The 13,875-nt window shown below is 41.7% G+C and overlaps 1 protein-coding gene across 1 annotated transcript; it reads left to right on the forward strand.

The window, feature by feature from the left end:
* The first annotated feature begins 3,806 nt into the window (after positions 1-3,806).
* Positions 3,807-13,508, forward strand: METTL3 (methyltransferase 3, N6-adenosine-methyltransferase complex catalytic subunit). Its single transcript, XM_082647925.1, has 11 exons — positions 3,807-4,024; positions 8,509-8,726; positions 8,822-9,226; positions 10,154-10,329; positions 10,927-11,143; positions 11,373-11,560; positions 11,936-11,974; positions 12,156-12,264; positions 12,385-12,450; positions 12,623-12,735; positions 13,367-13,508. The coding sequence occupies exons 1-11, from the start codon at positions 3,925-3,927 to the stop codon at positions 13,476-13,478; spliced, it is 1,743 nt and encodes a 580-aa protein (XP_082504051.1). The 5' UTR covers positions 3,807-3,924; the 3' UTR covers positions 13,479-13,508.
* The last annotated feature ends 367 nt before the right edge of the window (positions 13,509-13,875 follow it).

Consider the following 13,875-nt stretch of genomic DNA (forward strand, 5'->3'; position numbering starts at 1 on the left):
AGCTCACTCAGCAGCTTCAATTCGGGCTGGAGGATCCAAGATGGCCTCACTCACCTCTGGCCCCTCAGTTGAATGGCTGGAATACTGCAGTCTCTTTTCTTAGAGTTTTTCATTCTCCAGGAACTCTTTTTGATATCTTTCAATCTCTAGGATTTCTCTCTCTCTCTCTGTCTCTTTCTCACTCCTTTTTTCTCCCTCTCCTTCTCCCTTTCCCTCTCCCTCACTCTCTCTTCAAATGGTCTAGCTATTAGGATAACTGGACTTCCATGAAGGCCTAGGCCTCCAAGACGACAAAAGCAGAAGCTTCAAGGCCTCTTAAGGCCTAGACTCTGAAACTCAAAGAATATCACTTCTGCCACTTTCTCTTGGCCAAAGCTAGTCAGAAAACCAGTTCAGATTCAAGAGGAGGGGAAACAAGCTTTACCTCTTATCGGGAAGAGTGGCAAAGACACACTGCATAAAGGCATGTGGGATGGGAGCCAATATTGTTGTGGCTAACTCTGGAAAGTCGACCACAGCAGATAGGAGGAAAAGTTCAGAAATTTAGTGCATGCAGCACTCATCTACTCACAACTAGGCTTACACTCTTGACTAGAAGAGGTCTGGGTGAGATTCCTTCCTCCTTCCTGTACTGCTCAGGGTTGTATACAGACTGGCTAAGAGTAGGCACACAAGAAAGCAGTGGCTTTCTTATGAGCTGAAAACTGGTCCTGAGGAGTCTAGAAAAAAATCCCTCTATAAGCAGATCATGCTAAGTGGCCCTCCTGTGCTCCTAAAATTTGCCTAATTTACTACTGTAATAATTTATCCAAAGTGAATATGAAAGCAAAGACTTCTGGGAGCTGGCCTTAACTTGGCTGACTTTAAGGAGTACCTGTACTCCTTCTTTGGCTTCCTCTGTAGGTGAGAGGAGGCAATCCAGGTCTTAGGTACCTCGAATTCTACCAGAGACTGAATCTCTTCCACTAGAAAAATTCTTCCTTTCCTAGACGAAAATGCTTATGAATTTAAGGGTTGACCTGTGGAAATCTGTCTTTAAGATGAATCAACCCCCTTCATCTTCTACAAAGCTATATCCAGTACTGTCTTTCTCTCCCAAGACTATTTAATTTTACTGCTATATAATTTCTATGTATTTCATTTCTATGTGTTAAGGACCTTGAAAGAAATAGTGATCTTACAGCAAGTGAGGGATTCAGATTTGTGAACAGTTAACTCTAACAGTTCTCTAATAGAGCAATAATGGGATTATCTTACTTCAGTAATAATACATGTGTCTAAACATAGGGCCACACAGAATATATCCCAAATGAAAGTGCAAAGCATCCCTTGTCAACTCTCTTCAGGGTAGTTGTTAGACCCAGGTTATTAAAGGAAGCAAAACCTGTTAAGTAGGGTCTTCCTTGGCGGTCTGGTGGTTAAGACTCTGCCTTCCACTGCAAGGAATGTGGGTTCAATCCCTGGTCAGATAAGTTCCGTGTGCCGCAGGTTGCTGCCAAAAAAAAAAAAAAAAAAAAAAAACCTTAGGTAGAGCAGGCCCTTGGAAGTAGTCTTTTATGATTTCACATCAGCCAACTTTGCCAAGAGTATTTCAGCTGAGCAAGATGGAATTTTTTCCTTCTAATTAAGTATAATCCTGAGAATTAAATGTCCAGATATGCTCATATGAGCCCATATTCATTTCTGTGTCCTCTATCTCAATGCTCATATATAAAGGTACACATCTCAAAAGACAATGTAGGGCGGCCTCCCTGGTGGCTCAGTGGTTAAGAATCTGCCTGCCAATGCAGAGGACACGGGTTCGAGCCCTGGTCCGGGAAGATCCCACATGCTGCAGAGCAGTTAAGCCTGCGAGCCACAACTACTGAGCCCGTGTGCCACAACTACTGAGCCCGTGTGCCATAACCACTGAAGCCCACGCGCCTGTGCTCTGCAACAAGGTAAGCCACCGCAATAAGAAGCCTGTGCACTGCAACGAAGAGTAGCCCCCGCTCGCCTCAACTAGAGAAAGAGTGCGCACAGCAACAAAAGACCCAATGCAGCCAAAAATAAAATTAAAGTAAAATAAATAAATAAAAAAAGACAATGTAAATTATCTACTAGGTAAATTTAAATTCAGAAAATGATATGGAAATGGATATTTTGATCACTACTAAATCTCCACAGTACCTAGCACATAGTAGTCACTCAAATATTTTCTGAATAAATTAATGAAACTGCCACATTCCAAAACACATACATCTTTCTTCTCAGTAGTCTCCCTTCATATTCACCCCTTCCTTTCCATTACTATACATAGATAGCTTCTGACTTAAAGGTCCTATCATCAAACAGTTACAATAGGCTACTGATTATTTTCCCTATCTCTAAACTTTTCTCCCCATCTCAATTCAACCAGAACACCAGATTCCCTAAAATATTCCCTATTCACAAACCTTAAAATGTACCCTGTTGTATGCTGAATAAATTGCAAGCTCGTTACTCAGGTAACATGTACCTTTTGCAATTTAGCCTCAAATATGGAAACAAATATTCTCCCAAATTCCCAAAAATAATTCTCTGTGTTCTAGCAAAATTAATCTGGGTCAGCACGGCACGCATCATGCTTTTCTACATCTAGTCTAGACCTTTGCTTTTATCATGTTCTTAGCCTGGAATTCTTTCCTATAGCTTCACCTACTGAAGTACTAGCTGTCACTCCAAGCCTGAACTTTGACGTCACCTCCTTGCCAAAGGGTCATCTGGGCTTGGAGTCCTCCCTTCTTTGCAATCACGTTTGTTTTTTAAGTCTATGCTCGGTGCTGCCTTAGTCTGTAAAGATGGTTCAATATCAATAAACTGGGTCATAGCTCCTTTACCATACCAGAAGCTTTGAAAGCAGGGGCCGTGCCTTAAGCTGTTCTTTCTGGCAGTGTTTGGCGTTCCGTAGGCTTGATAAATCAGTGGTTCTCAAATGCTTCCATTCAGAGAACCTCATTAAAAAAACGAAATTTTTAAGTTTACTACACAGAGAAGTGCACATACCAAAATGTTTGGCTCAGTTAATTTTCACAAACAACGTATTCATACAACCAGCTCTCAGAATAAGAAACACAGCTCAACCAGAACCTCAGGAGCCCCCTAGTGCCTCCTTCTGAGTATGTATGTATGTATGTATGTATGTATGTATTTATGCATGCATGCATACATTCCGAGCAGCTTGCGATTTGATTTCCCCGACCGCAGATTGAACCGGTTCCGTTGGCAATGAAAGCGCAGAGTCCTAACCACTGGACCACCAAGGAATTCCCTGAGGACTCTATTTTAATGTATTACACATGATACTTGTAGATTTGGTATAAGCAAGAAGAGTGAGAATATGTATTTGTAGACTCATTATAGTATCTCTGCTCCATCAGTTATCCTCCCTCAAATATGCATGCGTAATGGCTATATTTTTGTAAACAAGTGCACGGGAACATGAAGCTACACCTTCAGTGGCAAAGGTATGTTAGTACCAAACTGTCAAAAGAAATTAGTGATCCTTCATTTCCAAAATCTAGACTACATACGCTGCCCCGCGTGCGCTTAGTACGACTCGAACTCATTTCCTAATATTCAACATGGCCGCATGCGCGGCTATAAGCAACATGGCAGCTCTGCCAGGCACCAACATGGCAACCACAGCCTCACCTCACCCGGAAGCGTGAAAGAATTCCCATAAAAAACATACCCGCCATTCCGCCAACACTTAAGTTGGCTCTCGTTTCAGCTTCAAAGGGAGAGCAAAACCGGAAATGACTTTCCGTCCGGTGCGTCTCCCGGGATCTCTTTCCGGTTAGGCTTCGGGTGTCCGCATGAGAGTTGGATGATTCTTGGAACTAGGGCTGAGAGGTGGAAGGCAGTCGCCCTTGGTTCGGGACGTGTCTGGGCTGCGAGACCGAAATGTCGGACACGTGGAGCTCTATCCAGGCCCACAAAAAGCAGCTGGATTCTCTGCGGGAGAGGCTGCAGCGGAGGCGGAAGCAGGACTCGGGGCACTTGGGTGAGGCGCGGGACTGTTGGGGCCGAGCCTTAGCCGGGGAGGGCTGGAGGGAACCCTGGAGAAAAACACAGCTCCCGAGTCGGTGCCTTTCCCCAAACTGCCGTTTCTTTAAGCCTTCATACACTGGTACTCTTCTCCCCCCACCTCAGCAGCACAGACGCTTCACCCTGCTGCAAGTAGTCGCGGCTCCTTCCCAGCCTGGGCCCTGGTTCCGCCGGTTCCGCTTTCCCCGGCCGGAAGCCTCCGCCTCCCCGCGTCAGGTTGACTCCTCTTGAGTCTGAGAGCGTCTCACTTGCTAGGCCTTTCAGCCCCCGATCCCTCGAAGCAGCAAGTCCCTTTTTTTAGTTACTCCCGTGGCGCTTTGTTCTTTTCTCGGTTATAGCAATTGCTTTTTAGTGGTCATGTCTTTTGAGATTCGGGGCGCTGTGAGAGCAAGTACGGAACCTTTATATCCACAGTGCCCAGCTCAATGGCCCTCGCAGAGTTAGCACTCGGTGTTGCTAAACGAGTAGAGGAACTGGCATTGTCTTAGACGTTTACACACTGAGCAGGAATCTGAAAACATTTGTTTTTAAACTTTTTCTCCCCTCCCGTTTTCTCCTGTGTCACAGTCTTAAAACTTGAAGGAACCTCAAAAGGTTAAGTGCTACTCATACCACATCCCCAGCACAAGCCCTGAATTATCTAAGGCAAATCAAAGATCTACAAGGATAATGAATCCGTACCGCTCTTGTGTGTAGCTTGTTGCACTGTATATCAGTATACTCGAGTCCGTCTGTAAATCTTGTGTTGAAATATATATTAGGTCCATGCACTTGTAGTCTGGCCCTTGGAACTAGAAGATGCTCTGGCAGGACTGTTATACCATAATGAATGAACATCTATCGAGTGTCTACAGCGTACATGAGTCCAGTTAGACAAAAGACAGTGTCCCTGCCCTCAAGGAGTTTAAAATTTAGTTGGGGATAAAGGAAGAGTCAGAAATACAATATGACATATGTAAAATGCCAAATGAATCGATTCCACAATGAGTACAGTGAAGGTAGAAGTAACAAGAGTCGGTTTAGCCAGTGAAGGCATCAGGGAAGAGTTGGCACTTGGAATTTGGTCTCTATGGCTATGTAGGACTTAGACAATTAAAGGGAAGGTAAGAAGGCAGGGTAAGTAGGGGAAGAAGTGCAAGTCATATTATCATGGATTAATTAATAGAAATTCCATTTCACTTCTCCATGGTATTAACCACACTTTGGTATTAACCAAACATTGCGCCATATGCAAAGTTTTTTTTCTTCAGTCAGTTCTTTTCTCACAGAAAATAAAAATTTTCTTACCACATCTAGATTTTTATAGCATTACTGAAATCTGATACTTGTTTACTTCTGAGGTTAATGTTAAAAGACAAGGATATTGAGTAAACTAAAATGTATTCGTGTCATTAATGAATGCAGAATACTATGAACCAAGAATCATTGGGAGACCTTTGTTAGCTGGGCATTTTTAAAGTACAACTTTTTAAAAAAGTGTGGCAAAATACACATAACATAAAATTTACCATCTTAACCATTTTAAAATGTATAGTTGATAGTGTGATATATATATATTCACACTATTGTGCAACCAATCTCTAGAAGTTTTTTGTCTTGCAAAACTGAAACTGTACCCATTAAACAATAATTCCCAATTCTCCCCTCCTCCCGGGCCCTGGCAACCACCGTTCTATTTTGTTTCTGTGAGTTTGACTACTCTAGATACCTCATGTAAATGGAATCATAAAGTATTTGTCTTTTTGTGACTGGCTGATTTCCCTTAGCATGTCCTCAAGGTTCCTCCATGTTGTAGCAAGTGTCAGAATTTCCTTCCTTTTTAAAGCTGAATAATATTCCATTGTATGTGTGTACCACATTTTGTTTATCCATTTATCCACTGGTGGATACTTGCTTCCACCTTTTTGGCTATTGTGAATAATGCTGCTGTGAATATGGCTGTGCAGATATCTCTTCAAGATGCTGTTTTCAGCTTTTTTGGATATATAACAGAAGTGGAGTTGCTGGATCATATGGTAATTCTATTTTCAGTTTTCTTAGGAACCACCGTACTGTTTTCCATAGAGTAAAGTACAGATTTTTGAAGTGAGGATTATCACTTCCAATAAATATTTACTTAATTTTAACTGAAACAAAATAAACTTGGCCAGGCTTAGCACATTAATAAATATGTGAATTGCTCAATGTATTTCATCAATGGGATTGAAGATGTGAATATAGATGTTGACATGTTTTAGGGATCAGCAAGTTAGTAGAGCAGCCATATTTTTATGTCTTCAAGCTAATATTTTGTTTATCTTCAACGGAGCTCTTAACCAAAGAATGAACTCAAGTATTAAGTATTCCTTTGCTGAGCCCAACACATTAAATTTTTCATTAGATTAGAAGCAGAGTGTCAGCATAGTTACCAGCATAATGGAAGCACTCAGTAAATATACTGAATTAATAACTGAACAAATACTTTCTGAAGGAGTTGGAGCTCAAGGATTCCTAATGATTTTCTGCCAGTGACCCATTTTAAGAATGATAAAACGTTGGAGTCTTTCCCCCAAATTTGTAGTGACTTCATGGAATTCACAGAGTGGCTAAAGCCCATTTATAAATAACAGTTGCATTAATCAGCTGTTAGATTTTTTCCAAAATATTAAACGTGAGCTTCCTCCTCCCAATAACCTGAAAAAGGTATTTTTTTAAAAAGGTATTTTCAGCTTCAGTGTCCTGAATGTCATGAAAAGAATACTCCTAGGAGGTGTTACTAACACAAGGATTCATAACCAGAATCACAGGCTGTTTTTTAAAAGAACTGTATTAAAACAAGTGATCAGTCAGATAACCAAAGAGAAAAAAAATGTCTGTATCCAGTTCCAGGGATTGAAAATGTATGTTTAAAGTGGTTCTTTTCATAGACTTCTTGCTTACTTTAAGAAAAATTACACATGACTCAAAGAACATATAAATTTAGTTACCAGAGAAAGTGAAAACTCTGTAAGAAGAAGAAATGTTTATATTATATTCTTGGTAGTATCAGGTTAATCATAAAAAGTACATTTTCAACTTATTGACATTAACATTGGAGCAAAATCAGTGCTTTTCCTCAGTGAGATGATGTCTGTTAGGGTATTTGTGTGCCACGACAAAGATCCCGCGTGCCACAACGAAGACCCAACGCAGCCAAATAAATAAATAAATAGGATTATGGTTTTTTTTAAAAAAAGTTCTAGTCTGAGATCCAGGAGAACATAAAAGAATCATACATAAGCAAGGTAAAGAAAGTTCTGCAATTATTTAACATTTCTAGCTAGTATGGAATTGTGGAGTCTGTTTTCCATGTAGGGTATAAGTTATTTTCCTAAAATGTAACTGTTCCCCCAAGGTGTTTGGTATACTTCAGCTCCATTTTCCTTAGACTTCTGAGTTAAATTTTACTAAAGTTAGTTCCATTAGAGCGGAAATTTCTAAGTAACCAGAATATCTCTAAATGTAAACTAGTGGCCCACTTATATAGTATTTAACGGAATTCCAATACAGGTTCTGAATGTTTAATATTTCATCTGTATTTTAACTAAATAATCACAGATATTAGGCTCTCCCAAAGGTAATATTTTGTCCCGATTTGAGTTTCTTAACTCTTCTCAAGGTTATGTTGGCTACCCAGCTTGTGAAGTACTAGAGTAAGTGATAAAAATATAGTCAAGAAATATCATTGGTGACCAGGGCTTCAGCAGTTTTATAAAATTTTTGTGTTTCACTTTAAAGGTCGCATCATTCTAACCCCCAACGCTGTCATTTTTTTTTTTTTTTTTTGGCGGTACGCAGGCCTCTCACTGTTGTGGCCTCTCCCGTTGCGGAGCACAGGCTCTGGACGCGCAGGCTCAGCCGCCATGGCTCACGGGCCTAGCCTGGACCGGGGCACGAACCCGTGTCCCCTGCATCGGCAGGTGGACTCTCAACCACTGCACCACCAGGGAATCCCTCCTGTCATTTTTTATACCCTCTGATGTCCAATGGCCTTAATTCATTCAAATTCAATTCTTCAAAAAGATTTGATCACAGTGTAGGTTGTTGAAAATATTCCTGGCTTACAGGTTGATTATATCAGCTGTCATTTTAGAGTGACTAAAGGGAGGTGGTATGGACATTTAAATCTACCAAGCTGCTAATTTATTTCTTTGAAGCACAGCAAGGAAAGGAATTAGGAAAAGACCTCTCACCCAACAGAGAAAAGGTAAGTGGTTCCCAGAAAATCCAGGATTATCTTGGCAAAGCAGTGAATGCTTGAGTGTGATTTAATAAGGGGTATCTAGTGCTAAATCTGGTCAGAGAATTTTCTTCATGAAATGAAAGAACTGTGTGTTGTGAATGCTGGAGAACTTGACTCCTGAGGAATGTATACATTGACAATGGTTGCCCTTTTTCATTTTCATTTCTCTTCACTCCTAGATCTTCGGAATCCAGAGGCAGCACTGTCTCCAACCTTCCGTAGTGACAGCCCAGTGCCTACTGCACCCACTTCTGGTGGCCCTAAGCCCAGCACGGCTTCAGCAGTTCCTGAACTAGCTACAGACCCTGAATTAGAGAAGAAGTTGCTACACCACCTCTCTGATCTGGCGCTAACTTTGCCCACTGATGCTGTGTCCATCCGTCTTGCCATCTCCACGGTAATGACCAGATAAGACAAGGTTGGGAACTACCACTGTTTTTCTTCAGTTCATGGTCAGTGTCTTAATGCTTTCCCCCCATCCTCCTTCCTTAGCCAGATGCCCCTGCCACTCAAGATGGGGTGGAAAGCCTCCTACAGAAGTTTGCAGCTCAGGAGTTGATTGAAGTAAAGCGAGGTCTCCTACAAGATGATGCACATCCCACTCTTGTGACCTACGCTGATCATTCCAAGCTGTCTGCCATGATGGGGGCTGTGGCAGAAAAAAAGGGCTCTGGGGAGGTAGCGGGGACTATCACAGGGCAGAAGCGGCGTGCAGAACAGGACTCGACCACAGTAGCTGCCTTTGCTAGCTCTTTGGCCTCTGGTTTGGCCTCTTCAGCATCAGAAGTAGCCAAGGAGCCAACCAAGAAGTCAAGGAAACATGCTGCCTCAGATGTTGATCTGGAGATAGAGAGCCTTCTTAACCAACAATCTACTAAGGAACAACAGAGCAAGAAGGTAGGGGTAGATGGAAATGCTTTCACACATGTACTTTGAATTTTAGCTTTGGTTGAGAGGAATTTACCCCGAGGGCGAAGAGCAGTTCTTAGAATTCAGGGTTTAGAGCAGTGGTTCTCAACTGAGGATGATTTTACCCCCCTCGCAACCCCCAGAGGACATTTGGCAATGTCTGGAGACATGTTTGGTTTGTGACAGCACGGGAGCACTACAGGCATCTAGTGGGTAGAGGCCAGGGATGCTGCAAAGCATCCTACAGTCTTAGCAGGGCAACCTCCACACGACAAAGAGTTATTTGGCCCAGAATGTAAACAATGCACCAATGTTGGGAAACTCGGATTTAGAGAATCTTTTTCATTGTATCTGTTTGGAAGAATCATCAGATCTTGAGAAGAGGAATCCAAATATAGTAATAGAGGGGACGAATACTGGAAGATAGTCATATGGACCAATAATTATGGAAATTGATTGTACAATGTGGAATGGCATTGTAGTGGTTTCTGAGTCTATTAAATATTGGACCCACAATAGTTATCCATTTCCTACTGCTCCCCCACCCCCTGCTTATAGGATTGTTGCATAGGCTCTGAGCTAAACACTAAAGTGCTTAGCACTGTGCCTTGGTTCAGTACCTAATAAATGTAAGTGGTTTTGGTTGGAAGGAATGCTTTCCTGGGGAGGGGAGTTTAGCTTAGTGCTTAGCAGTAGGAACCAGTCTTCTTATATTTTAATTTCATCCCAAATGCACATTTGTGAGAAAGGACTAAACCCATGACACATCTCTTCTCCTAGGGCTCCAATTTTCCCGTATTAACTTAGTCTATTGACCCCTCATAGGACATTGATGTCAAGTAGAATTTGCAGAGGTGGTTTAAGGGCTAATTTTATCTACAGACCCTTTTAAGACCAAGGTTTCTTCTGTCACAGGTTAGTCAGGAGATCCTAGAGCTACTGAATACTACAACAGCCAAGGAACAATCCATAGTTGAAAAGTTTCGCTCACGAGGTCGGGCTCAAGTGCAAGAGTTCTGTGACTATGGAACCAAGGAGGAGTGCATGAAAGCCAGTGATGCTGACCGGCCCTGTCGCAAGCTGCACTTCAGGTCTTTTGGGAGGGAGAGGGTTGGATGGGTCTCCTAGAAGCAGTCATTCTTTTTAAGCACATTTCTTCCGGTTATTGGGTTTCTGTCTTTAATCCTGTTATTAAGTGGTTTTAATATGATTTGTCTAAGACTTCCAGACTCTGAAGGTAAACTTTCAGAAGTAGTGTTCTATGGGAGGGAATACAGGCTGCACTCCCAAAACGATGTGAGATTTAAAGAAAAAAATGCCCCTCTGTTCTTGCAATAGCAAGACATCTCTGTCTCCGAGCCCCAGTGAAAGTTAAAGTTCTCTGGAAGAAGGATGATCTTAGGAGAAACAGGAACCTGGGCTGTTAGGTAGGTGCTTTATTCTGCTCTAACTAGCAAGCCCTTCCTTCCTGTCATAAGGAAGTTAACTCTTTGCTCAGAGAAGAATTAAAACTCTTCTTTAGTGTAAATTACAGATTTTAATGTCACCTGCCTTCCTTATTTGAAAACTTGTGGAGGCAGCTCTAATGATAGTGAAAGACTAGAAATTTTGCAACAATTTGGACCTCGAACTGCGGCATCTAACTGGAACACCATCTTGATTCCAATTCTCCCTTTTTATTTCCCCAGACGGATCATCAATAAACACACTGATGAGTCATTAGGTGACTGCTCTTTCCTTAACACATGTTTCCACATGGATACCTGCAAATATGTTCACTATGAAATTGATGCTTGCATGGATTCTGAAGCTCCTGGAAGCAAAGACCATACACCAAGCCAGGAGCTTGCCCTTACACAGAGCGTTGGAGGTGACTCCAATGCAGATCGACTCTTCCCACCTCAGGTACCTATCTGCTCAGAAAACTTACCTCAACTTAAGGACCTTTATCTTAGTAGGGTAGCCATACATGTAGGAAAGCAGGGCATAAATCACCAATCCGCCCTGCTGATTGGGAATGGAGTGGGATAGATACGCATCTAAGGGAATAGGAAAATCAAATGTAAAAAGAGGGACTGGGGCCATGAATCTAAGAGTAAAGGAAGGGAAGATGACCAAATACCACCTCATGCAGTGGATCTGTTGTGATATCCGCTACCTGGACGTCAGTATCTTGGGCAAGTTTGCAGTTGTGATGGCTGACCCACCCTGGGATATTCACATGGAGCTGCCCTATGGGACCCTGACAGATGATGAGATGCGCAGGCTCAACATACCAGTACTGCAGGATGATGGCTTTCTCTTCCTCTGGGTCACAGGCAGGTAATGCAGTTCAAAGATATGTAGGTATGGGCAGATATAGTATAGAGTGAGTACTGGGTGGGGATAAAATCCTGGGTTTTCCTAGCCCTGCTATTAAATATATAAGTGAGTCAGCCTTTTTTACCTACTGAGATCTAATGCCTGTTTATAACACAAATGACACATGAAGTCTATGAAACTCTACGTTTGTTGCTTGTGAAAGGTAAGGTCATTGAGAATAGATACTAAGTTTTATTTTTTCATTCTTAGATCCATTCTGTTGCCCTAATGGTGTCTCGCATGTTCACTGAATGTCTACTGAAGACAACACATGTATCTTGAAGGGAGAAGAAATATGGGCATGGAAATAGCTGTTTAACCTTTATTTCTTTCTAGGGCCATGGAGTTGGGCAGAGAATGTCTGAACCTCTGGGGGTAAGTAACGATCATTGTGTTGCTTTCTTTTGAGGGAAATAAGTACATAATTACTGTAGTTGATATGTGTTCCTTTCTTTCAGCGTATTCTGTGATTCCTTGCCTCTGTAGAACAGATGGCACCACCCCTAAACTGTGAAAGCCTGATTAAAGCTCCAATTCTTTTTCTTATACCCCACAGTTACGAACGGGTAGATGAAATTATCTGGGTGAAGACAAATCAACTGCAACGCATCATTCGGACAGGCCGCACAGGTCATTGGTTGAACCATGGGAAGGAACACTGCTTGGTGAGCAGCAGTGGGGCCCAATTCAATAGGTGGAGCAAAAAATAGGAATTGTTTGATTGCTTATTGAGAAACAGTTCAAATGCTGGGGTTTCATAAGGTAATCTGTTCTCTGGTGAGCAGGTTGGTGTCAAAGGAAATCCCCAAGGTTTCAACCAGGGTCTGGATTGTGATGTGATCGTAGCTGAGGTATGTACTTTGCCCAGGCATCCAAAGATGCACATTTTAAAACTGCTATCAGTTATTCTAGTCAGGTATATTCTTATCCCAGGTTTTCTCATTGGGATCATAAACATAAATGGAAAGGGCTAGAATTTCAATCTTGGGTAACTTAAAAGTAGCTAGAGCTTTTATTTCCTAGGTTCGTTCCACTAGTCATAAACCGGATGAAATCTATGGCATGATTGAAAGACTGTCCCCTGGCACTCGCAAGATTGAGTTATTTGGACGACCACACAATGTGCAACCGAACTGGTAAGGTGACCAGAGAACATGCTAGCCCCCAAGGGCAAAACTGTTTATGGTCAAGGACAGAAGTTAGTAGAGCTTCACCTCACATTCCACTAGTCTATAAATGGGCTTCAGAGGATTCTTAAGCAACCAACAACATTCATTGGGAACCCAACAGGTTTTAAGATTTAAACCACTGCTCTTAAGGTCTCCACTGTTACAACCTAAAGATCTTTGTTATTCTATGGGATGTACTGAATCAGCCCCCTGGTGGTTACTGAGAATCTGTGTAATCTGTCAACAATTTTAATTTTTCATTCTGTTAGTAGAGCTTTAAAAGACGTGCTGCTAGCATTTCACTAATCCAAAGGATACTCACTGGCAGCAGCAACTTTGTGAAGTAGGCCTGGTTAAACATAAGTTATTAACCCTTAATTAGTACAGATCCAGCCTTTTTTAACACCAGAATCTGTGCCCAATTTCTAACCAGCCATACTACCATATACTATACTAATAGTAAGATCTTTTTAAAAGAATTGGCACGAATATTCAATGAGATGATAGGCAGTCTTAATAAAAAGTACGTATCTTTTAACAGTATTAAGCCTTTAAATTCCAGGATTTTTGGTTTGCCCCATCTTTCCCCATGCTTCAGGATCACCCTTGGAAACCAACTGGATGGGATCCACCTACTAGACCCAGATGTGGTTGCCCGGTTCAAGCAAAGGTATCCAGATGGTATCATCTCTAAACCTAAGAATCTATAGAAGTACTTCTAAACCTAAGCATCCGTAGCCATGGCTCTGCAGGCTGCACCTGAAGAGTAATATTTGTACAATAGTTATTTTCCTTATTTAAATAAAACTTTGTATTGTAGTTGGGATTTCGAGGTCAAGTTCTGGCTCTGCCACTTAACAGTGTGTGATCTTGTGTAACTCATCTCTCAGATGATTACTTATATGTAGACTGGGAATATTACCTACCTCATGGGGTTGCTATAAGGGTTCAAACTAAATGAATGCTTGAAAAACATTAAAATATTGATTATACTGTATAGGATCAAAGTGATTAGCAATTAGTGCTAGTAAACATGGTAATCAAGAAGGGGGTTCTCTGGGACAACATTTCTTAAGGTAAGATTTGAGTTTCATTTAAGATTATCAT

The sequence above is a fragment of the Grampus griseus genome, assembly GCF_964374135.1.
Source record: "Grampus griseus genome assembly, chromosome: 2".
NCBI classification, from domain to species: domain Eukaryota; kingdom Metazoa; phylum Chordata; class Mammalia; order Artiodactyla; family Delphinidae; genus Grampus; species Grampus griseus.